Source organism: Danio rerio, chromosome 20 (assembly GCF_052040795.2).
Source record: "Danio rerio strain M-AB ecotype USA chromosome 20, GRCz13ab, whole genome shotgun sequence".
Lineage (NCBI taxonomy): Eukaryota > Metazoa > Chordata > Actinopteri > Cypriniformes > Danionidae > Danio > Danio rerio.
In genome coordinates, this window is record NC_141040.1 from 40,403,517 (window position 1) to 40,429,188 (window position 25,672).

The window sequence follows — 25,672 nt, forward strand, 5'->3', positions numbered from 1 at the left end:
CTTATTGAAATAAAAAAAAAGAAACTTTGGCTGAGGATGCATTTAATTGCTCATCTCTTATTCTGAAAGGATTTATTCCAAAAGAGGACTTCAAATTAGCATGCTGTAAGTGATGCAAGATCTCGGTGCGCTTTTATGCCAGAGATTTGTCTTCGCCTTTTGACATAAATGCGCTCAAAAGGTGATCTGTAGAGCTTAGAAAATCTCAAGGGAGCTTGTCACCGGCTTTAAAGATTGTCACAATGTTAAAAGTGTTACTAGGAGGAAAGCCATTCTTAAAATGTCATGAGGCTAGCCTGTCAGGGGAAAAAGAAAATGCATTTCTATACATAATATTAAATACTTTTTTTAAAATTGGCTTCACTGATAACATCTTAAGCTACAAATCAGTAAACAATATGTGACTAGATACATTAACTCCAAATAGCTTACAGTGGCCTACAAATGGCGTCAACACATCAATCCAGTTGTTTTTATTGTTCGGTCATCATCATCAGACATTGCATAGGCTTTGATTTGTTCGTGTGTAAAACTGGGTAACTCTAAAAGCCTTGACCATGCTCAGAAAATGTTCATTCAAAGGCATAAATGAATTTTTACAACACAACAAACCTAAATATATTACATAAAAAATTATATTAAACAAACATCAGCTGTATATTTACCTACCTTAACAGAACGGTTTCCACTTTCTGAGTTCAGGAACTATAACTCTGGAAACGGCGCCATCTAGTGATTGGGGTGTGAATACAGGAGGGAAATTTAATCAACGTGAAAAAGGCCTATGGTATAGCATTGAGTACCACTCATGAGACATAAAAACACTTAAACTGTCAGTTAAAGACCTTTTTTGATAATTAACCTATTATCAAAAAATTATATTGCATTGTATTTTGCTATTTATTTATAGTATTTGTTTTTATTTAATTTTTAATTAATTAATTTTTATTTTATTTTTTTGCGGATGCTGCTATTTGGACTGCCTAGTTGATTAAGATGTTTCTATGATTGGTCATTTGTTTCTTTCTGTATTTTCTTATAGAGTATGATAATAATAATAATGATAAAGAAATTGAAATAAAAATAGCCTAGAGTACCTGACTGCTGCCTATCAAATGGGGCGATGTGTATCACATGACATTGGGACGTGTGTATGTAGTGCCACAGCATTATTATTTAATTTATTTTGTTTTATGTTTGACTTAGTTTATGTAGCAATAAAGAAATTAACTGTGTTAAAACGTCTCTCGTTCAAACTGTCCATTTATAAAGTTGTTCAATTCCCTGAACCATTGTATCTTACAGGGAAGCATTGTATGTAGTCAATCTATACTTGCAAAACAAAAGAAAGCTTTGCAAAAAAAATAAAAATTAGCAAAAAAAAAATAAAAAGAATGCAATTCTCATAAATATCACAAATCAAAAATAAATGTTTGAGAAATAAAAATTAATTTGCCAACAAAAATAAAGAACCACAAAGGGAAAGTTAAGTTTTGAGAAGTAAAAATAAAAAATTAGCAAAATTAAAATTTCATTCATTCATTTATTTATTTTTATCATTAATTTTTTTGTTAGCAAAACTTTCTTTTATTTTGCAAGTATATATGGTCCTAGATTGACTCCATACATTGTAGCTTAAAGGGACACCCCACAATTACAATTTACTCACTATTTACTCACCCTCAAAATGATTTAAACCTTTTTGATATCTTTCTTCTGCTGAACACAAAAGAAGATACTCTGAACCTGTAACCATCGACTTCCATTGTAGGGACATTAAATACTATAGAAGTCAGTGGTTACAGTTTTTTTCAAAAACTTTTTAAATTTTTTGATAAACAGAAGAAAGAAACTCAAATAGGTTTAGAAGAATTAAGGGTGAAAATGAAAATTTTCATTTTGGGGTGAATTATCCTTTAAAGGGGTACAAGTTTCATTCAGAAAATGTTTTAAAGTTGTTACTTTGAAATTTTGTTTATTTTATTTTTATGTATTTGTAATGTACTTGTAATTGGTGCTACACAGACTCTGAAATTTAAAAAACAAATGAAATTGTGTGCAACCTATCTACATATACAAGCTCGTTAGGGATAAAAAAAAATCAGACAGAAGGGTCGAAATAATTGTCATAATACAATTGTGAGTCTCTTGTTGTTTCTGAGCAGTTTAACTGTTCTTTAGAAAATTTGGTTTTAAAAGGTTAAAAGGTAGCTATAACTGACATTTCAAGAGTTAGCTTAGCTATATTTTCAGTAACATGACAATAGCTCAGCTACTTAATGACACAATGTAGCTTTTTTTAGCAGCTAGCTACTTTTTTCCAGCAAGTATTGAAGTAGCTTGACAACAGCTACATTTCATTTAGTGAACAGTGGTCTGAAGAAGCACCGCGTTATCTTATAAAATCACAATCCAGAGTTGTGTATTAAATCTACTGGTAAATCACTTTTTTTTAATTACTTGAAAACTGTTTTTTATGACATTGTGTGAGGCCTTCTATAAAATGTCTTACCAAAATGGACCTTTTTAAATTTGTTTCTGCAATGCTACATGCTACGTTTGTTGCAGTTTTGTACTTTGACTCTTGACAGCTGGGGAATTTGAAAACTATGTGTAATAAAACCTTAGGCTTTGACATCATAATTGTATTGCACTTTTTTTAGGTACCAAATATTTTACATTAAATTAATGTTTATTCATATCTTTGTAATATCCTTAGCGGGGGAAAAAGTACCTTCAATGTAAATAACTAGTTACTTTTAGGAAGTACAGTAACACACAGTGTAGCTGTCTACAGTACATTTTTAGAAGTTTAGCTACTTTTCCTGAAGATTAGCTTGTAGATTAAGCTACAGTTTCAGGGTAGCTTCCCCAACACTGCATTTCAACACTGACTATGATTTTAAGATGCATTTTCACATTAATTACGATTTATTATTATTTTTATTTTTTTTACAAAATAACATACTGACTTTAGGAATCAAATGAACCCTGATCATATAGTTAAAGGGATTTACACAACACAGCTCGTACACTGAAAAAAGTGTTGCATGCAGAACTGTTGCAAACAATTTGTTTGTGTTGAATTTAAACAAACAAATTAAGTTTAGTAATGTTCAATTTAGTTTGTTTGTTTAAATTCAGCCCAAATAAATTGTTTACCACCTCTTAACATAAAGAAATTAAGTAAATCCAAGGAATCATCTTTGAATAATTTTTTTCAGTGTATGCATTGTATTGAATCACAAAATATTCCCATTTTATGAGATCAGTGTTTCTAAATAGATGTTTTATTATTTATTAATTTATTATTTTTTTATTAATTACTAGCAGGGCTCTGATGTGATCTCAGTCTGTGTGCTTGGAATTTCTGGACTCAAGACAGAAAGACCTGACAAAACAAAAGTTCCTTACATTCATTTTGCCAAAAATGATGCAGCAGGTCTTAAATGTCTTGCAGGTTAGTGGTCAAAAAAACATCCAGCCAAGGTAATATCTTCTGTAAGGTCTTGTATGGTATTTTACACAAGGCTGCAGTAAATTGACACACTATTCAAACCACCCCGCTCTTTCATCGTCCTTAATGGCCCTTAATGATAGCAGAAAACTGCCCTAAAAATTTTCAGTCGCTAAAAGGTTTCGAACACATTTAGTCGAGAGCTAAAATGACTAAACAGCTTCCATAATGAGCCCCAAATTTGTGGTCTATTTAAATATGGCACCGTGGGCTGGTATAACCTTGTGGGTAGATTTTTATGGAAATTTTACCGCATTACGAGAGTGAAACAATGTCATCTATCCTTACTGCATAAATATAACACAAGTGTGAGATAATACATATTTGTGCTGTGTGAGGTCAGCAAGTGTATAAATGCACACCACTGACAACATACAAGCTGAACAGCATTGATAAGCTCATGGGTATTATTCATATGCCCTTTGCATGAACCATATGGACAATGAATATGCAGCAAAGCTACCACATAAAACAAAATAGATGGTTCACCACTGAAATAATGATGAGAGCAAATAAACCTGCACTGTAAAATAGGAGTTTTCTTCAAAAATGCTTTCAACTAAGGCAAATTTGATCCTCATAATCATTGTTTCACAATTAGATAACACGGCTTAGAATGGACAAACTACAATAATACATTTGCTTCTAGAAAAGGGTGACCAGGCATCCCATTTTTCCCAGCAAAGTCTTTCAGCTCTATTGTCTAGAGCCCTGACTAAATCTAATTGTTGGTAAACAAAGCAAGTCTCTCATATAATATATCTACTAAAAGACAGAAAATATTACTTTACAAAATGTATTCAAAATAATCAAGTGAACATTTTCATATTAGTCAATACTATTATTAAAATGAATTTAAAAACTGGATAAATATAAATTTACACACATTTACAAAAGTCAATACTGTGAATAAACTCAATGGCCACGTTTACATAAGGTCTTGATGCCCAATTTTGATTTGTTGCCTATATCTGATTTTTTTGCCTGTCCATTAACACATTCTTTTAATTGTGACCAATATCTGATTCATGTTTTACACTTGCCATACAATTTGCAATGTCTGCGAAATATGCAAAGTTCGCCCAACTTTAACTTTATTTTGAGGCGGAGGAGGAGGGAAAGGGCTGTCATTGCTGCTTGCACCTATTTATTTATATATGGTGTCCTCCACCATTCAGAGGAATTTGTGGGTACGAGAGAGATCTCAGGTCTGGTGAGAGCAAATTGTGGCTGGCTTTAATGAGGAGCAGTGGGTCCAAAATTTTAGGATACACACTTTCCTTCTACGTCATTAAACCACGGAAGTACCACATTGTTGCAAGTTTAATAGTTTACAAAACGGAATGCCTCAATAAATACGATCTGCCTGTTTACATGATAGTCATATTGTCACATATCCGATATCCAGTACATCTGATTTATGTCCACATATAAAGGAGGCATGAAACCAATCTCTAAATATTCGAATGCATGCAATTTTTGTGTGTGTGTGTGTGTCTATATGGTCATAAAACAGATACGATCTGTATCACATATGAGCAAAACATCGGAATTGGGTAATTTTAATTGTGTAAACGTGGCCAATGATGGGCAAAACCTGCAGAAATATGTGGATTTCTACACATGCAGATTCCATGTGGGCCTAGTTCAACTGTAAGTACTGTAAATTTTTTTTTACTTCAGCAAAACATCCCTGCAGTCTGTGCGTGTGTTCAAATGGCAAACAGAAACAGTAGCCAAGTCTTGAACTGCTCAGTTTAAGGGAACTATTAAAAAAAGTCTAAATATAATGGTTTTGCCCAAAAATGTCCTCAGGGAAGTTTAAGGGTTAGATTATGCGAAAAAAAAAAAAAAAAAAGTATTTTTCAGATTAGTTGTTCATATAGAAACCAAATCATGTACACTCTCTAGAGTTTTGTCTTTAATTCTGAAGTTCATGGATCTTGTGTTTTTTGTCAATTTAGTTCATTTATTTGTCTCAATTTGTATGCTTTTACATGAGAATTCTGCTATGCTTCAGACTAAAAAAATAAAATAAAAATTATACCTACATTTATTTTCAGTTTTCAACTGGAATACAGAATATTTCATGACATTTGAACCCTTTTTTTAAGACTAAAGACCAAACTCACTGTCTCTAAATCATAGGTCTCAAACTCAATTCCTGGAGGGCCGCAGCTCTGCACAGTTTTGCTCCAACCTTGATCAAACACAGCTGCTCCAACTAATCAAGGTGTTCAAGTCTACTAGAGAATATTAGGCAGGTGTGAGTTGGAGGTAGTTGGAGCTAAACTGTGCAGAGCTGTGGTCCTCCAGGAATTGAGTTTGAGACCATTGTCCTAAATACTGTAAACATGATTTACCTCTGGTTAATCTAATCGGTACAGAAAAAAAATGCAAACAAAATAAAATCGTATGACAGAAAAAGAAAGACCACACACACAGTAATGATTACAAAAGTAACAGAGCACATAGATGGTTTTTACTGCTCCTTATTCTACCCTGCAATTACATTTTGACTAAGTGAAAAGACCTTCATTTGTCTTTGTCAGGGAATTAAGGAAAATCTATTTGATAGAGGCCCAACTAATAAGGCAAGGAAAAAGGTCAAATCATTTTGACTGTCTGAAGCCTGTGGCATTTTGTCCTGTTTCAGTCCAACGTGCAGTTCTAAATTATTAACACCAAAATACTGCAAGCCATGAGTGGGTGTTGAAGGAAAGAAAACACTTTTGATGAAACTGAGATGTGTCTAACAAAGGAGAAAACACTAACAATAACAACACCTTTCAAATTACATATCCTGCAGAACTGTCCTGTCATAGATGTCTGGTGCTGGTCTCCAACTGTTTAAACTCTTGACTTCAAGAATATCCTCCTCTCGCACACGACCTTTATGATTCTTTGCATATGGTGGCCTGTAAATATACATTAAACAGTACAGTAAATATGCGGTAAGTTTTATACATATTTCTTATTCGCCATGAAGCTAGTTCATGCCACCATAAACGTATTAATTTTCCTACCTTTTATATTTTGTTGGGGGTTTTAAGTGAATAAGTGACTTCAATGCGCCACAATAACTGGACCTAGAATATTACAAAAGTAAATAAGAAAGAAAGAAAATCCACTCACAATAAACATTCTTAAACATTTTGTAAGCACATCATAAGGTTAAAATGTGCAAGTGCTCTTCATTTGACCGTCCCCCCCCCCCCCCCCCCCGTGTTCTTGTTTTAAGAGTGGTTTTCAATTTTATTTCATAATAGTTTCAGTTCTATCATCATGAACATTTTCTAGAACAGCAGTGCATTTAAAACAAAAATATTAAAGCTTTTTTGCTTTTGTTTCTGCTTTTAAAGAGACCCTATTATGTGTTTTTGAAAATTTCTATTCATGCAGTGAATGGAGACATCAAGATGTGGTTTAAATCTGAAAGTGCACTTTGTTTAAAACTATTGATTCTATTTAGTCGACTTAAGAGTCAAATAAATGATTCATCCTTTGTTCAGATCTTTTTTCTGCACTCGTCGACATCAATACAATACATCTCCAAATATGAACTGTGGGATCGGATAAAACGTGAACATGCCTTTCTCTTCAGACACTAGTGGAGAGTGAGGGATCATGGGATTGATAATGATGTGAAGATATACTAGTATAGCCAACTGTGTGCTGTGTTTGTTCCTGTCATTTTTCTGATGATTGATACAATAACCTACGCTGCAGCGCAGGATGCGCCGACCATTTGCTATTAAAGGAAGGATAAGCAAAGTCAGTAACTGTTACAAACTTTGTATGGACCACTTTCTTCTTCCCCCAAATCCTGTAAGTGTTTCTCCTTCCTACACCATGTAAAGTGTGATAAAAATCGTTGCCTCATTTTCTGTGGTTTGCAAAATATGTATTTAACTGTGTGTTAATTGCGTCTTGTGATCACTCCACGCAGCTTGTCATCACGAATCTGTAATAGATCAGTGCTTGTAATGTATCTCTCATGTTAAATTTGTATGAGCTATTTCACATATTGTGTCCATAACCACGTTGAAAACATGACGCGTGCCTTCTCCTTTACCGATTTAAATGTGTTTTGTGCTTGCAATCTACTGCTGTTTGTTGCTACTGTATGTCCATCATCAGCTGTTACTCACGTGCGTGGCATGGTCAATTTTCTAAATAGTTCAACTTTTGCCACTGTGTGGATTATTACTGAATGTGTTCTGTTGTTTATACTTGGGATTAAAGTTTAGAATAGAGTAATTTACTGGTGTTTAACTGCATTGCTTTAATGCACTCCTGCATTGGGCTCTCACATATACTCTGAACTCCGGCTACTTCATAGCCGTGGTGGACGTTTCTCTAAGTCTCGTGCTGAACGCAGTCCACCAATCACAACAAACTGGGTCATCGGACCAATCAGCGCAGATTAGCCTCACGCAAAGGAGGGGTTTGGGAACAAATGAATCACTGAATGAATCATATTGTCGTTGGGATAATTAGGTAAAAATAAATGCAAATTATAAGACAATGAAAGTGTTTTTGGATCTTCCATGCATATCAGCCTGTTGTTGGAGACCCCCAAAACCAAAATATGACATTTTTAATGCAAAACAGGGGCTTTTTAAACCTTTAGACCATAGACATTTTTTATGATAGAAAACCGGATGGAAAAACAAACATTAGTTTGTACAATTTAAAAAAATTGTCATAGTTAAAAAAAAATGTAAATACAGTTAACTTGCAAGGAATAGCTGTAGCAAGGAAAAACTGTTGCCTGTTCTCGGCCAAGCATAATTTTACATCAAATAAAAATAAAGCCATTTGTTGTATGATATTTGGGTCCAAACTGTATGAAATTTAGTTTAATTGACGAAAAAATGCTTTGAAATGCTGTGCTCATATTTCTTTAATAAATAGACATTTTTCTGTTCAATATTGAGAATAGACATGGCCACAGTTTTGTCTTTTTGGTCTTTCTTGTCCCGAGTCTGGAGTAAACATTTTATTCCTTACCCATAATTGGTTGTGCACCATGCTGCTGATTCACATTTATGAAAGTCAGGGCTGTACTCTGGAACTAGAAATGGTCTGACCTTTCTTGATGGGTAATTGCTGTATTTGTCTGTCACTGAAATAAACCAAAAAAACAAAAAGATAACGCTTATTAAAGGGAAAGCTCGCTCATTATTTACCCACCCTCAAGTACTTCCAAACTTTTATGAGTTTCTTCTGTTGAACACAATAAGAGATATTCTGAAGAAAGCTGAAAACCCTGTACCCATTGACTTCTATAGTATCTTTTTTCCCAACTATAGAAATGAGTGGTTACAGGTTTCCATATTTTTTTAAGTTATCTTCTTTTGTGTTCAACAAACCAGGTTATGAGAGGTGATTGTCTACTAATAATGACATTGCTATACTGTCGCCATTCAAATCCCGCATCTACTACCTGCGCAGAAATCAACAGTGCAGCTGCGTTGTAATGTATGTTGGCAGATTGAAGTAAAAATTCTTTGAGATTTGAATATTTTATCAATTGTGTGAGGTGATGAGCTTCATGCAAGATCTGGCAACAAACATGGACAAAAAGTGATTTTGATAACTATGGGCCATACAAATTACATGATTTTCCCTGGAGAAAAATGAGAGGTTGGCAGGATATGAGTGTGAAATCCAGGAGACTCATAGATCTAGAAAATGGAAGTGTTGGCAGGTATGGTAAAAGGTGAGAAAATGATAACAAAGTTATAATTTTTGGATGAAAAGAGTAGTTATTTTCTCACCCTTTCAACAACAAAAACGAAAGTAAACCAGGTTTGCAGCAAGTATGGGGTGAGTAAATAATTGTTTCGGTAAAAAGAATAGATATTTTCCCACCCTCCACATGTTCCAGTTGTCTTTATGTTTTCTTTCATCTATTCAACACAAAAAAAGACAATTTGAAGAATGTTGACCAGTAGCTATCAACTTCAATAGTATTTTTTTTTTACTATGGGTGTTAATAGCTACCATTCTTTAAAATATTTTCTTTTGTGTTAAACACAGAAAAAGAATCTTGTGAAAGTGAAGAAATTGTAAGGAAATGTATTTTTTGGGGTAAATCTTTCATTAAAGGTCTTACTGTTTCTTAGGCTACAAACGCTAATCTATTGCACAGAATTACAAATGGCCTAATGTCCTGACATATGCATTTCTAAATGCAATTTATTTTTAAATAAACGGCTGGGAATATCAGAAGTGGGAGTAATCATCAGCATTGATAATGTCGCTCTTACCCTGCTTTTTCTTCCCTATGGATGATTCCAGAGAATTTTCTGAAATGCATCTTGTGCTTCTTGTATGATTAATGCCATCCATATAACATCTTTTTCCATTGTGATAGGTTTTGGGCTGTCCAAGGTTTGGATAAAAACTCCATTCAGACCCAGACACCATATTAGCCTCTAAATGGACACAAATAAAGATAATAATAATAATAATAATAATAAAAGGATCTTGGAATCTAATGATAAATACCAGAGAAGAGAGTAAAAGTAAAGTCTTCTACTGCAAAAAAAAAAAAAAAAAAGAAGAAAAAAAAGAAGCTTTTCTAACTTGGAGTTTTTTTTTTTTCAAGTCCAAATATCCAATATTAAACCAAGCAACATTTTCTAGACAAGTAAAAAATATTGTTTTATTTTCAAAAATAACAAGTCTAAATTAGAGTTGGACTTGTGAATTTATTTTATTTTATTTTTTTTGTAAAACAAGCAAAATAATTTGCAGTGAAGAAAGTAAAATAATCTTATTTCAAACTCATAACAAGATTATGGGATTTACTCAATTGGTAGATTGTTTAAAGAAATTAAATAAATTATAGATTTTTTTAAGATAGAGAGTAATAAAGAATGCAGAGGTAAAGTCATGTGTGAAAATGATTCATTATAGCCGCAGTAAGGTAAAAACATGAATGAAAGTTAGATGGTGTGTTGACGGAAACTGCATATGTGATGAAATGTATCATGTCTCAAATAATTGTTGAATCAGTTATGATACATTACATTTACTTCAGAAAAGTCATGGTTTATCCAAAACATATTAGTTACAGTAACAGTTAAACAATTAAATAAATAAGCTAAATGCCCATAAATGCCCAACTTTTATAAAAACAGATTTGACATATTTGTGGTCATATTAATGATCAACGTATCTAATCATAAACATGAACAGTTGAAGTAAGAATTATTAAACTTCCTGAATAATCAGCCCCTCATTTACTTTATAGAGAGAATAATTTTTCAACACATTTCTAAACATAATAATTTTGATAACTAATTTCTAATTACTGATTTTTTTTATCTTTGTCATGATGACAGTAAATAATATTTGACAAGATATTTTTTTAAAAACACTTCTATAGAGCTTAAAGTGACATTTAAAGGCTTAACTAATTAGGTTAGAGTAATTAGTTAAGTTATTGTATAATAATAATTTTGACCTTAAAATGTTTTTTTTAAATTAAAAACTGCTTTTAATTTAGCCGAAATAAAACAAATAAGACTTTCTCCAGAAGAAAAACTATTATCAGACATACTGTGAGAATTTCCTTGCTCTGTTAAACATTATTAGGGAAATATTTAAAAAAAAGAAAAATAACTTTGAAGGGGGGCTAATAATTCTGACTTCAACTGTACAGGGTTCATACACATTTTACTAATAAAATTCAATGACTTTTCAATGACTTTTGCAGTTTTACCTAACTGGCAGATTGTTTAAAGAAATTAAATAAATGAATATATGTATATATATATATATATATATATATATATATATATATATATATATATATATATATATATATATATATATATATATATATATATATATATATATATATATATAAAAACACAGTTCATTTTGACTTATTAATTCTAAAAACAAAACTATATTTTTTATCTGTCTAGAAAATGTTTCTTGATTTAAGAATTTTTGGGTTTTCTGACTAGAAACAAAACTAAAGCTCTCATTAAAAGCATTTTTGCAGAGTAGGGAAGTATATGTTCTACAAGAGATCCTTTTTATTAAAACTAATAAACAGACTTTAACTACTGATTGAAGCCTGACTCACGTGGGAATGATCTCATGAGTTTTCTTTCACTTGGAAACTTTATGTCTTTGATGTGTGGAAATGGGGCATCGCTGTATCGAGGTTCAGGTATCCAGCGCATATGGGATTTCCAGTCAAGGTCACATCTAATAACCAAAGGCACTGGCATCACATTAATGTAGTGTAGAGGAAAAAAAACATTTCAATGGCACTAATTTGGACGTTATATTTAACTTATTCATTTGAAAATATAATCAGGGACAGATTACAAATGCATTAAAACTAGCTTTAATGCTGTAACCAAAATCAAAAAATCCACTCAAGTATTCAGTTTGATTAGCAATTTAAATTATACAATAATACCTGCTTTCCCCGCTTCAGAAACCAAAGGGAAATTTGAAAAGCTGTCACTTAAAAGTAATTTCAACTGTATTAATCAATTTTTAATACTAGTTATGGGAATAATAAATTGATTTATGAAATACTTACTCAGTGAGCACAGGCTCAATGTGTGTAATGTGAGGTTTGAAGTCCCGTTCTTTTCCAAAACTCCAGAATGACTCACTCTCTGTGGGTTTCCTAATTATGATAATAATAAAGGGAATAATCTGTTATAGCATGCATTTTGAATCTTGAATGTAAGCCTGCTTGAGATGAATTGTATAATATATATTTGTATACAATTTGAAGTCAAGTTAAATTATTTAGTCATTAATTTCTTTATGACACAAATGTTAAAAAGATAAGACAGATGTTGTGGTAACACTCATTTTATTTATTTGTTCATTATTATATTAGAATACATACAAAACCTATGTTGCACCTCACAACAACTATGAAAATAAAAAGGAGAATATGTAAAGAGTTAAGATGCAAAACCTCTGTGTCGTTTGACATTTCCATCAAAAATTAACATTGTTTCTCAGCCTCCTTTGTTTATGTTGAGATATTTTACTTTAAAGACAAGGAAAAGGACTTATTCTTTGCCATAAAAGTGATATTACTGAACATAGGCCTACACAGGAGCCTGATAAAAATGCTAATTTTAGAGAAAGATTACAGCATGCCAATAGGGAAAAATAATTAAAGTTTAAGTAACAAAGTAAGCAAGCAAAAAATAATAATATTAAACTCTGTACACAAATTGGATACTTTTAAAGTAAAATAAAATGTGTGTGGACCTCCAAAATACAGAAGTTAAAGAGACGTTTTCGAAAATAGTCTTGAAACACTAAACAAAATGTTGCTCGACTGTCTTTAACATCATTACAAAATTCACATCAATTTTGTTAAATTTGTGGTATTTTCTACATTATTTATATAGACAAATATGTTAATGGTATCTTACCTTATGTCCATTCTGTAGGCAACAAAGGCGTTGTTATAGAGTGACGGTGTTTCAAAAGAAAGTTAAAGACTGCAGATTTGACCATTGTTATAATCCGTTGCTCGGAGAACACAAACAAAACGCTACATGTTTACTGATGTTTGTATACAAAAACACTTAGGCCTATAAATAGAATTGAATTTGTATTCACTCATAGGCTAATCATTTATTGAATGATACAGGCTATGTGCATTCTTTATTCATTAGGCCAATATTTATTTGTTTGTTTTTTGTTACGAAATATAAGGTCAGATTTTGTCAGATTGCCTGACTTTGGTTTGTCGAAACGCAAGATGGCGCAATAAAACCATTTTTTTCTTTAATCAATTTTTTCCCCTTTTTTTCTTAATTCTTTTTCCTGTCTTGGCTAAATGTGTAAAAAATAAAATACGCTTTTAAGGCTGATTGTTGGCGCTACTATAGTTTTATTTATTTATTTATTTTGGAAAAAATGCTCAGAAAAAAAATAGACGGACATTTCTATTAAAGGCTACTGGGAACAAATCCATTTTTAAAAACAACAACAACAACAACAACAAAAACAATAATACTATATATATATATATATATATTAATAATAATATATATATATATATATATATATATTAATAATAATATATATATATATATTAATAGGCTACTAGATTACTAGAGTCTTTCTGAACTGCAGATAAAATATGCTAACTGTGAAGTCAGCATGAGGACTGATATTCAAAAATTTTATATAGGCTATCTGAGGATAATATCATAACTGTGAAATCTTATAAAAGATAACTATTTCTAAAAAATTATAGCATGCATTAGTTTATTTCTTTAATCCAAGTATTCCAGCTTCAGATGCGTTATTATGCAAAAAATAATTTGCATTGTAAATGTAGGCTAAATGCTGTTTTTAAAAAGTTATTGCAAATAACGTTATGGGACATGATTAGACCCAGTGATGAGAAAGAGAAAGAGAGAGAGAGAGAGAGAGAGAGAGAGAGAGAGAGAGAGAGAGAGAGAGAGAGAGAGAGAGCTCTTTAAATCCACCTGTTAGCCAGCATATTCTTACGCCTTCGGTTTGGGAAGGTGAACTGATCGCCAGGACCGCGTGTCAGTGATTTAACTCAAACTTCTGTATTTCTAAAGTCCTCACTGCGCACATTCTTCATCTTTAATGGACTATAAATGCCGACGACACCATACGGGACAATGTTAATGCATCGTTGGCCACAAATGCCTTGATCTCCATATGGACTTCGCCACAGCGCTGCAACTCGCGCAATATCGCCACGCCACCGGACTTTTATTTTTGTAATTATTATTCATTGGTGAATATGGCGAAGCGATCGCAGTGAACTGGAGCCAAGGTTTGCAACACATTGTTGCAAATATTAAGCAGAAGATCATGATGCTCTCCCTCTCGCGTGCCCCGTAACTGCTTCCATTCATTCAGTCCAGTTTGGCGCTAAGCATCGTCTTCTCTCCTGGAGATTTTCCTTCCAGTTTCCTCTCAATTATGTTCACTTTCGCTGCCTTTTGCTACATGCTTTCCCTTGTCCTCTGTGCTTCTCTCATCTTCTTCGCGATCTGGCATGTAAGTGTTTGCATCTTTGGCGTGCTTTGTGTAAATATATTGCTGCAGGATGGCATGCATGCATGTGTTTGCTGCATCAGACAAAACTGTCCAGCACCTGATCAAAGGCTCCCTGATATCTCTGCCATGTCTTACATCACCAAACTATGATCGTTTGCTTTTAAATGAATAGTGACTGGGCGACAGCATTGACGCAGACCCTGACTTGGTGGCACCAGCATGTGCGAGGGAAGTCTTTTGCACACCTTTCATGGGTTTTCCCACCGCTCTACCTTTCTTTAATGACTAAAGCACCTTTATGGGTTGTTTCAGATGGATTATATCCAAGTATAACTGTGCTGAACCTCTTTTAAGCTACAGCAGTGTTATTTTCCAGTGCTTGACCTGTTTTGATGTTAAGCTGAGCTTTATGTCTGTGCACTTTTTGCAAGGTGTAACATTATTTTTTTCTTCCATAAGGAAAGCTGCATTAAAGCGCTCGCTCACATTCACAGCACTGCAAGACTGCTCTAGATTTGGGTCAGCACAGTCGTTTGCCCTAGGCTTGCTTTTGCATAGCAACAGACATTATAGCCCCAAGGGTTAAATAAGGGGTAATTATGAGCACATCACAGTTAACCCAAACCTTTTAGTAAGGCATCATTAAACTAATCTATTTCCAATATCTCCACTAATGTCATTTGGTTCTTCTAACAGAAGTTTTTTTTTTAATTTGTCAGATGTTTTGTATGGCAGGCAGGAATGCTGTCCCCAGCCGTTTCAGCTTTTGAATCTTTAATAGATTTAATTTGATCAGCACACAGTAGGAAAATCCTGCCATGTCAGTCGCCTTTCGTGTCAGAAAACTGAATGCATTTTACACTTTAGCTTCTGTTTTTGTGTTGAATGCACTTACGATATGGCAGAGATCATGAGACAGCTCTGTCATTGTAGTTTTAAGCAGTGCTAAAATAAAGCACATCAACCTGGCATTAAAAGAGATTTGCTTGAGGTGTTTGTTGCAGTTCAGAATATTACTTGATGAGTATCGTTCACCCAGCATCTTTAAGGCATTGTGTTTTATTCAGTAATACACACAACTTTATTTATACTGTACATAAAAAGTAGTGATGGCATCACATGAATGCAGAAAATCCCAAGAGATTATCTTGAGCTGTGGTGTGAAAAGCAGAAGACAGGGACAATATTCTATGAAAGAGCATTTCACGCTTTTAAGAGCCCTCCATAAAGGCACCAGCACAAAATCTACTGTTATATAATAATTGTGATTTATTTATTTCTAGACAAAAGTTGTGTTCAAGTACATGGCCGTTCAAAAGTTTGGGGTTATTAAGTTCATTTTATTTAATTTTTTTCAAATAATCCAGCTCTTGAACAAAAAACTCTTGAACCTTCAGACTTTCTTCAACATTTGTAATAATAAGAAATCTTTACTGTATATAAAACAAAATAGATTAATTTCTAAAAGTTTATTGATTGTGGACAAGTCATGACTGCTGAAATTTTTGAACAATAGTGCACATGGCTAATTTTGTATGGGCAGAAATTTGTATTTAAAGGGCACCTATTTTACCCCTTTTCAAGATTTAAGATAAACGTTTTGTGTCTCCATAATGTGTCTTTAAAGTTTCAGCTCAAAACACCCATCAGATTATTTATTTTAGCTTTCAGAAGATTAGAATTTTCTGCTTTGAACACAATGTTGTTGTTTTCGTTGCCTGTCCATTTAATGCTAGTTCTCCCCACCCACAGCTCCCACATGCCTTTTAGAGTGTATTTCAATCTCTGCCTCGGCTGCGTCAGATAAACAGCACAGTGACAGACATGAAGGAAGCAGTTTTCATGTAATGTTTGTGAGAAATACTGCAGCAATAATTTACCAATGATTATTTGATTTATTTGTTGGGGAATTGCAACAATGAGTTACACAAAATGTTGCTACAAAGTTCACGCACACACTCAGCGAACACACACACACAGCTCTCGTGTCTAACTTGGCATTGTTTTTGTTCGCAAATGTGACAGGATACAAGTTAAAATACACTGCTGTGTGGATATCCGTTTTGTTAATGTACAAAACAAACCTGATTTCAAAAGTTCACACTTAGCTGATGATTGATAATATAGCTTGTTTGGCATGCTGTCCCGGGAGAAAGCCCTGAGCTTATGAGATCCTCGAGCCCTGGGCTCCCTCCCATTTGCAGGGCGAGAGGGGAGTTTGAGCTTAGGTAGATCTTGATGAACTCCCCCTGGCTTATTTCTAGCTAAATGACGGATATGGATGACTGAGGAGAGGTGTACTCGCTAAGAGCTTGGCTATGGTATCAATTTTGTTTGTTCAACTTACTGTAGTTGTGTGTTTTTGAAATATGGGAGGAAAACCTGGGAAAAACCCACGTGAGCACAGGGAGAACGATCAAACTCTGCACAGAAATGTCATCTGGTTTAGTAGGGACTTTAATCAGAGGCATTCTTGCTGTGAGGCAACAGTGGTAATCAAGACGAAGATAGTGATCAGAAAAACTGTTTATTTATAGTGAGTTAGGAATCATCTGATTGGAGAATCAGTCATGAGCTGACGCGGGGACAGCTTCAATTCAGTAATTCATTACAAACATACACTGCTTTAAAAATGTTTTAAACTTGTAAAACTCTTGATCTTTTTATCCTGGTTGCTTTGCACACGTCCTGCTTGTTGACATGTTTATACTCATTACTACGGGGACATTTTAATACTGTCAATCAATTTGGTGGATGAGGAAACTGTAACGTTGCGGTGGGCCTCAAAATGGAAGGGATTTGGATCCTATTTTAACATCGGGGATGTTAAAAAATAGACGTATTGTCTTTATATCACCCCAATATGAATGTGGACATACTATACCTGCACACATTCTGTCCAAACAGTTTCCAAAAGATAATTGTTATCATAGGTGCCCTTTAAAATATCAACGCTTTTAGAAATGAAGATTCTAAAACAGGAACTGTAATAACATTTCATAAACAGTTATTTAAAGATCTAGCAAACACAATTTGAATGATCTTTTCCACTTTGAAGAACCTTTTGTGCAATGGAACGTTTACATGTTTGTTAAAGGTTCTTTATGGAACCATCAATACCAACAACCTTCATTTTCAGGAGTGTACCAACAAGTTTTGTGAAACAGCACTTACTAAAAGTAATTATATGCAAAAGTAATGAATGTATTCCAACACATCTGTCTTCTTTATGTCAACTCACACTACAAGCATAGCAGAATCTATCTGTAGTCCTTTTCAAAGGGATCTGAAGGGATGCCTAATCTGCATATTCCCCCATGTGTGTTATTCTACATCTGAGGGGAAATGATCCCCACATTAGCTTAACTAACACTGAGAGTCAAAAGCTCCCTCAGCAGATGTTTCGAGTAGACTTTCACAGCCAGTAGAAACTAAAACACATTAATGCCCACAGAATGCCTGGCAAGGATGTGCAGTTTAGAGCAGTATTTAACAGATTATCCATGAATGCAATGGTGCGTTCATCTGTGAAGGGTTGAACGTATCATTGAGATGTATAGTTCAGCAATCCTGCAAGCTACTTCAAAGAGCTCTTGTTAAACATTGGAGGTCAACTTGATTATTCTACAAGCTGAACTGCAGACTAATGTGCTGCACACAGTCTTGCACATGCTAACATGACTTGAATAATATTAGTACATTAAACACAAATCCATTCTGCCAGACACGAACATCTTAGCCATACTAAATTGTTATTTACGTCTTTCAGTGTTCACAAACTATCACAGAAAATAAAAACGTGCTGGTGACGCCATTTCAAACAACAGTTTGGAAATTAAATGTCTTCATATTGTGTACATATTTCAGCTGTTCGGAAATGAAATGCCCAGTGGCATTTAAAGTTTAATGATGGTGTTTGAAAATAATCTTCCACCCACTGTACACTAAAACTAAACTTAACAATCAGTGTTAAAAAAGCAAACGTGGAATAAAATCACATTTCCTGAGGTAATTTGAGATATTAAGCCCTCCAAATGTAACTGTGGTCAGTGTAAAAGGTGTTTCATAGTATGAAATAATTTGATTTATAATTAAGTTTGCATGTATGAAGCATCATTAAACTCGATGAACATACAACACCTAAAAGGCAGTGTAGTTATAATCCAACGATGGCTCAAATATATGCAAACATAAACATTTGGATAAGAAGTGTAATGTAAATTTTGTATTTTTAAAAAAATAACCCAATGATGTATGATTATATTTTACCTAATATTGGATTTTGACAATCCAGCACCTTTCAGAGTGGATATACATAGACAGAGTTACATAATGATGTACAATACTGATAACTCATGGTATGTTTCTGAAGTAAGTTACAATTTTGAAACATGGCTCAGCTAATAAAAATAAAGGCTTGGAACATGTACAGCGCATATACATTAGATTAGTCAGTACTGAAGCCAAATCTGGAGCTCATCTAACAAAATAACTTACAATAACAATTAACGGTTCAAAAATTAGTAGCACAAATTAATATGTTATGGAAAAATTTGTATTTTTTAAATTCGAAAATAGCAAAAATCAAGAGAAAAAAAAATACACACACACACACATATACATATACATACATATATATATATATATACACACACACACACACACACACACACACACACACACACACACATACATACAATATTTTGCATGAGTTTAAATGTATTATCTTTCCATTTCTAAAGATGTTATATGACTAAAATATTATTTTAATAAATATATCTTTTTAATAAATCAGTTTTGTTTAAATGCACCAAAATATATTACCCATATTCAATGAGAAATTGATAAAATTATCCATTTTCAAAATAGGTTTTACGCATATATGCTGACCACTGTATCCTTTTTATGCATGTTAATATGTTTCTTCATGTCTTTGTAGTCTTGGTGTTCTTATGTTCAAGAACACTCTACACTGACTTTTAAGTGCTCTAGCATAGGAGCAAACAAGCTAGTTTACCATCAGAAAAACAAGACATATAGAACTGATTATGTGACGCCAAAACCAAAATGTGTTTGTTTACAAATCAATCTGAAATTGCATACCGACGGGGTTACAAATACTATATAGACCATTTTGAGGTCTATATATAACAATGGTCCTAATATATTTCCTCTATTACATTTTTCATTACCATAGCTCCCAAGAATCCAGTAAGGTCAAAAAATTTAAAAATGATGTTGTGATAGCTTTTTTTAACGCAAAGCTATGATTGAATTGTTTCTTGCTACAGTTATGAAACAGTTTGCCAAGAAGCAGGAAATGTTTTTGGGCCAATGTCATGACCATATGGTCTATAGTACACTAAAAGCAGTATGAGAGTAGAGTAGTATGTCTGAATTCATAAAACTCGAAAAACAGTATGCGAGAAGTACCTGGATGACCTACTATTTCAGGGGATTCTAAAGTGCGCATCTGTTGGACGCTATGCTATCCCATGATGCACTACAAGAGAAATCATGAATGGGAGTGATACTGGCATGAGAAGGTCACATGATAATGTCAAAACGGCAGATGCAGTACGTCCAAGTTCTATTTATACTGCTCACAATTATACTATATGGAATGTACTTTTCTAACAATCGAGTAGTACGTTTAAATTCTAATGCAGTACCTACTTAGTAGATGATTTCAGACGCAGCCCTGATCTCTGGAGAAAGTGTTCTTACTTTCAAAACCATACTGGGTTGACGTAACCCAACATTTGGTTTGTCCATGTTCCTAGTTATGACAGCCCAATGTTGTTTGGAGTATAATAACACATTATGAATTGTGACATGACTTTACTACAGATAATGATTTTCTTATTTCCAGTTAAATTTAAACATTAAGTCAAACATGAACAATCTCAACACTTGTTTGATAAAAGTTTAATTTAATCCTAATTAATCCATTGGTTGGGTCTGTTCAAATTTGACCCACAATTTTGTTAAAACTACTCAGCAATTTGCAGGATGCTGGCTAGTGTTAACCCATATTTGACCCAAATTTGGACAGAAACAACCATTCCTACTATCAGAAAAATAAAACATATGGAACTGGTTAAGTGATGCTAGCATCATTCACTCTAAAACATGTTGGGTTGTATTAACCCACCATTGGGTCAAACATGGACAATCTCAACACTTGTTTGATTAAAGTTTAATTTAAATTTAATCCCAATTAACCCAATGGTTGGGTCTGTTCAAATTTGACCCACAATTTTGATAAAAACCACTCAGCAATTTGCAGGATGCTGACTTGTTTCAACCCATATGTGACCCAAATTTGGACAGAAACAACCATTCCTACTATCACAAAAGTAAAACGTACAGTATGAAACTGGTTAAGTGACACCAACATCATTCACTCAAAAAAATGTTGGGTTGTATTAACCCAACATTGGGTCAAACATGGGCGACACAGTGGCGCAGTAGGTAGTGCTGTTGCCTCACAGCATAAAGGTAGCTGGGTCGAGCCTCTGCTGGGTCAGTTAGGTTTCTGTGTGGAGTTTGCATGTTCTCTTCCCGTTCGTGTGGGTTTCCTCTGGAAGTCCACAAGTCCAAAGACAAATCTCAAATTAATTCAAATTAATTCAAATTAATTTTCAAATTTGACCCAAATTATTGTTAAAACCACTTGAAATTGCAGGATGCTGGCTTGCTTCAACCCATATTTGACCTAAATTTGGACAGAAACAACCATTCCTATGCAAGGAATTGGGTAGAAATATGGGTTTTAGCCCCTGTATACATACTGTAAACTGTGGAAAAAAAGAATACAAGATGTTGATGTTGTATTGCTAACAGTGGCAATCTTCTTTAATTAAAGAAATTAATAAATTTGATGTTTTTTTGTTGTTGTTTTTTTCAAAATGCTGCTCTGTTTTAACCCAATGTTGGGTAAGCTATGGACAAATCAGATTTGTCTATTTTACACAAATTTGAGTTAAATTAACCCAAAATCTTCTCAAGTAAACACATGTTTTCCAATGAGACTATGTTATTTTTCTCATCTGGCTTATGTGAGCTAGTATTAGGATGGGCTCTAACCCAGAACAATGGGTAATACCACTAAGAGGATTAGTTAAGTTAATACTAACACAATTCAGGAAATAATAGTGTTAGAGGCTAGGTCAAACCTAAAAACATGTGTAGACAGTGCAGCAGGCAATCACACAACAATCCATCATTTCACACAGCCACATTCTCTCATGACAGATAGACAGATGAGGATGTTTATGACTTGGAATCATTGTAAAGATCTGCACTAAAGCAGTTAAAAACTATTGTTCAGTGCATCACATAAACACATCACATAAGCTTATATACAGTACAGTTGTGCAGTCAGCTCAGCTTTTTTTTCAATGAAACGTAATCCCCAAATGGGTTAACCGATGTCACATAGGGAACAAAACAGCAATGTTTCCACATGGATACACTGTGCACATGTTACATTCTTTGTTGATATTCTGTTTTAGTTGCACTGACTTTTTAGATGCATCTTAGAAAAAAAGAATGCAAGAAAATACTCTATTTTTTACAAGTGATTAAAATTCAAGCGCCTCTGTCAGGTTTAAACCCAATCTTAAATTAAACCAACCTGTTTTAAGTGCTTTTTATGCTTCATCAACATTTAGAGTAGTGTTCAGTTATTAATATGTCACTTGTGTAGTTTCCATGGCTCAGTGATTCCCCTTTCGTGGTATAAATTTAAATGTGATTATTAAAGGATGGCCAGGTTTTAAAGTGTGTATGTTTTATTTTTTTCGAGTAATATAGTGGTTACATCGCACACATGATTATCTGATGGCCAAGAAGAAAAAGAGAGAAAATCAAACCCTTGTGCTGACTGTCACCTACAGAATTGAGAGACCATTGATAGACTACAGGAGAGGCAATGCAGGGCAGTTTGGTCTGTAACAGGGGAAATAAGCTTGTCTAATTTGATCAAACTTTAATTTAGGCTTCTCTTGCGTTGTGAATGTTCTATAGCCATGAGGCACCACAAGACCATTTCTGCTCTAATGCACTTACTACAGGGGATAATTTCATGTGTCTCGCAATCTGAATACATTTTAGCTACATAAAGCACAATGATTTACAGAATCTTTTACTATAAAAAAGGTTTCACTTTTTACACTATTTAGCTGTTGCTTTTTAAATATGACATTTCTGTGTATCATTTTATACGGAGACCCGGAAGGTACGGTACGGAGACCCGGAAGGGACGTGATGGTGGGGAAAAAAAAATTGGTGGAAGAAAAAAAATTGGTGGAAGAAAAAAAAAACTGGGTGGGAGAAAAAAAACAGAGTGATAGGAAAACATATTTTTACTTTTTTTTTGCGTTCCCTCGCAAAGATGTTTTGCGTTCCCTCGCAAAGATGTCTTGCGTTATCTTGCAAAACTGTTTCTCCACAAACACTTCCTGTTCACTTCACTCATGTAAACCCTCACGTTTTTGCCGAAATTCTCCTGTATTTTACCATTCTATCCCGCTATCATCCTATCATTAAGTATTATCCCATATTTCTCTCATATTTTTAATCTTGAAAGCACGCTGAAATTAATATTAAAATGTCTGCATTCACTTTTTTTACATTAAAGCTGTGCATCGATCGTTGCCTTTCATATGCAACCTCTGAACCAGAGGGTGCATGTTTAAACAGACAGACACAGGCCCGGATTGGCTAATCGGGAGGACCAGGAGAATTCCCGGTGGGCCGGTCCGTTTTTTGGCCGCGAGGGCCGGTGTCCCTAGCTCCAGAATCTGTTGCTCTCAGCAGTCACACTTTTAAAATTAATTTATTTATTTACTTGACCACAGTCTTCTTATTCATTATTTTACCGCAGCTCTGCTCTTTTTATATATAACCAGCCTGCAGGTTAATCATGACTCGAATGAGTCACCTCTAAATATCGAACTGTTGTGGTCCAGTGGTTAGCACATTAGAATACGATGCCACTGTCCTGGGTTTGATCCTCGTCTGAGTATGTTTTTTTTTCTTTCATTTTTATTGTTAAGACATATAATACTGTTAGGGTTGTTAAACATTTGAAGTTCTAAAGCAGCTGTTTTCTCAAAAAAAAAAAAAGACGTGATAGTGTATTTAGAAACTGAATTGTAATGTCGTGAACTGAGGTGGGCCGGTCTGAGGCTTGAAACTCCAGGGCTGAAAAGGAGTCCCACTCCGGCCCTGGACAGACAAATACACTGAATAATAAGTAAACATCTCCGTCCTGCATGTTTTATTTTAAACAGCTAATTTTCTCTTAAATGAGCACAAACAGTTTCTAAAGTAATGGAATGCTTTCATTATAGATCTGTGCATTCTTACAGAGACATCTCTGTTATCAAAAAAAAAAACAAAACGAGAGATTCTTTTGCAGCTCACTTGTTTGATAACAGAGGTGTCATGTCACTTTAAATGGCGTGTACAGAAGCTGATCTGGGATCAGTTTATTGTACGGAGCGCGTCTGTCAATCAGCGCTTATACATGCATTCACTGGTTCAGAGGTTGCATTTGAAAGTCGACGATCGACGCACAGCTATAATGTAAAGAAAGAGGGATAGGATAATATGGGAGAATTTCGGCAAAAACGGGAGGGTTTACATGAATGAAGTGAACAGGAAGTGTTTGTGGAGAAACAATTTTGCGAGATAATGCAAAACATCTTTGTGAGAGAATGCAAAAACCTTAGAAATATGTTTTATTATCACTTAGGTTTTTCTTTTTTTCTCCCATCCAGTTTTTTTTTTTCTTTCACCTTTTTCCCCCCCACCATCACGTCACTTTCGGGTCTCCGTATTTCCGGGTCTCCATAGTTTATTGTATTTTACTAAAATTATATTCTTGTCACATCAACTGAAGCAACAGTCACTGCTATTGAGTCAATTATTATTATTTTTTCTATTCAGTGGATAATGCTTACAAATGACAAACACAAACGTACTGCTTCATTCATTCATACATTTTCTTTTGGCTTAGTCTCTTTATTCATCAGGGGTCGCCACAGCCAACTTATTCAGCATTTGTTTTACACAGCGGTAGCCTTTCCAGCTGCAACCCATTACTGGGAAACACCCATTCTTACACCTGTACTGCATGTCTTTGGGGCAAACCGGAGCACCCGGAGGTAACCCACATGAACACAGGGATGTCAACTGACCCAGCCAGGTCTCAAACTAGCGACCCCTTTTACTGTGAGGCGACTGTGCTGTCAACTGCGCCACTGTGTCACCCCTCTCACAGGCAACAGATAAACAGGCTTAGTTTTCCATGGTCGTGTCACACATACACAAATTATTTGAATATCAACATTCCTGTTCAACACAAAAATGTTTGTCCAGAAAATTCAGTTAAACATAACATTTTAGCGAATATTGTTCACATAACATTTATTTTTATGTAAATCAATAGTTATTTACAATTATTATTGTCTAATAAATGACAGAAGAAGTACAGTGTGCTGAACAAATGGTGATTTTATTTTTTTTTACAGTGCAGTGTTGGGTCAAATATGGACAAGACTAATAGTTGGATTAAAAAACTTAATTAAATTGTAATTAAAAAAAGTAACATAATGATTGAGTTTGTTTACCTTTGACCTTATGTTGGGTTAAAGCAGTGGCGACCAACCTGGAGATCTACCTTCCTCTAGATTTCAGTTGCAACCCATATCAGACACACCTGCCTATAATTATAAAGTGCTGTTCAGTTCCTAATTAGTAGGTTTAGGTGTGTTTGATGAAGGTAGGGGCTAAGGATGTCCAGATCCGATTACAAGATCGGAAATCGGGCCTGATCAAACAGTTTCAGACTCGGATGTTACCTCCCAATCAGGACTCGAATGTATATGTGTGTACATATATATTCTCATCATTTTCAACACATCTATAGTTATGCAGTGGCACAGAGTTAGACCTCTGCAGTCTGGACGTATTTTAAAGTTGATGATGACAACATTGCCATAGCAAAACGTGAGATGTGTAAACTTAGGATTGAAAGAGCTACATTTAACACAACAAACAAACAGAGTTGTTGAATTTATTGTCCATTGCTTGTTT

The 25,672-nt window shown here is 34.2% G+C and overlaps 3 protein-coding genes and 1 long non-coding RNA gene across 12 annotated transcripts in view; 2 read left to right on the plus strand and 2 right to left on the minus strand.

The window, feature by feature from the left end:
- Positions 1–729, minus strand: part of ptchd4 (patched domain containing 4) — a 161,018-nt gene extending 160,289 nt beyond the window's left edge. The window contains exon 1 of the mRNA XM_087297456.1: positions 670–729. The gene's annotated coding sequence lies outside the window, so the exon portion shown is untranslated. The remainder of the gene's footprint in view (positions 1–669) is intronic.
- The window catches only part of LOC147839397 (uncharacterized), a 765,501-nt gene that overhangs the window by 172,812 nt on the left and 567,017 nt on the right, over positions 1–25,672 (plus strand). The gene's annotated exons all lie outside the window — the stretch shown is intronic.
- Positions 29–25,284, minus strand: spats1 (spermatogenesis associated serine rich 1). 8 transcript variants are annotated; one of them, XR_015518719.1, is made up of 9 exons: positions 12,952–13,072; positions 12,093–12,182; positions 11,625–11,749; positions 9,793–9,960; positions 8,531–8,645; positions 6,544–6,606; positions 6,304–6,435; positions 670–729; positions 29–296 (listed from the first exon to the last, which is right to left on the minus strand). XR_015518719.1 is itself a non-coding variant. In XM_087298563.1 (7 exons), the coding sequence occupies exons 3-7, from the start codon at positions 11,722–11,724 to the stop codon at positions 6,312–6,314; spliced, it is 570 nt and encodes a 189-aa protein (XP_087154689.1). In that variant the 5' UTR covers positions 11,725–11,749; positions 12,093–12,182; positions 25,207–25,284; the 3' UTR covers positions 5,351–6,311. The 8 variants fall into 8 exon arrangements, 7 of the variants coding, with proteins under 7 accessions (XP_087154689.1, XP_087154688.1, XP_087154691.1 ...); XM_087298563.1 differs by lacking the exons at positions 29–296; positions 670–729; positions 12,952–13,072 and adding an exon at positions 25,207–25,284 and having other exon boundaries at positions 5,351–6,435; XM_087298562.1 differs by lacking the exons at positions 29–296; positions 670–729 and having other exon boundaries at positions 5,351–6,435; positions 12,952–13,195.
- cnih3 (cornichon family AMPA receptor auxiliary protein 3) overlaps positions 14,041–25,672 on the plus strand; it is a 67,933-nt gene continuing 56,301 nt past the window's right edge. For both annotated transcript variants that reach the window (XM_087298585.1, XM_087298586.1), the window contains exon 1: positions 14,041–14,566. In XM_087298585.1, the coding sequence (XP_087154711.1) occupies positions 14,489–14,566 (78 nt within the window). In that variant the 5' untranslated portion in view covers positions 14,041–14,488. The remainder of the gene's footprint in view (positions 14,567–25,672) is intronic.

Coding starts and splice junctions, on each gene's coding strand:
- spats1 (XM_087298562.1), bottom strand. Junction 9,961..11,624: donor ACTCATGAGATCATTCCCAC/GTGAGTCAGGCT, acceptor GTGTCCATTTAG/AGGCTAATATGGTGTCTGGG. Junction 6,607..8,530: donor TGGTGCACAACCAATTATGG/GTAAGGAATAAA, acceptor GTAATATTCTAG/GTCCAGTTATTGTGGCGCAT.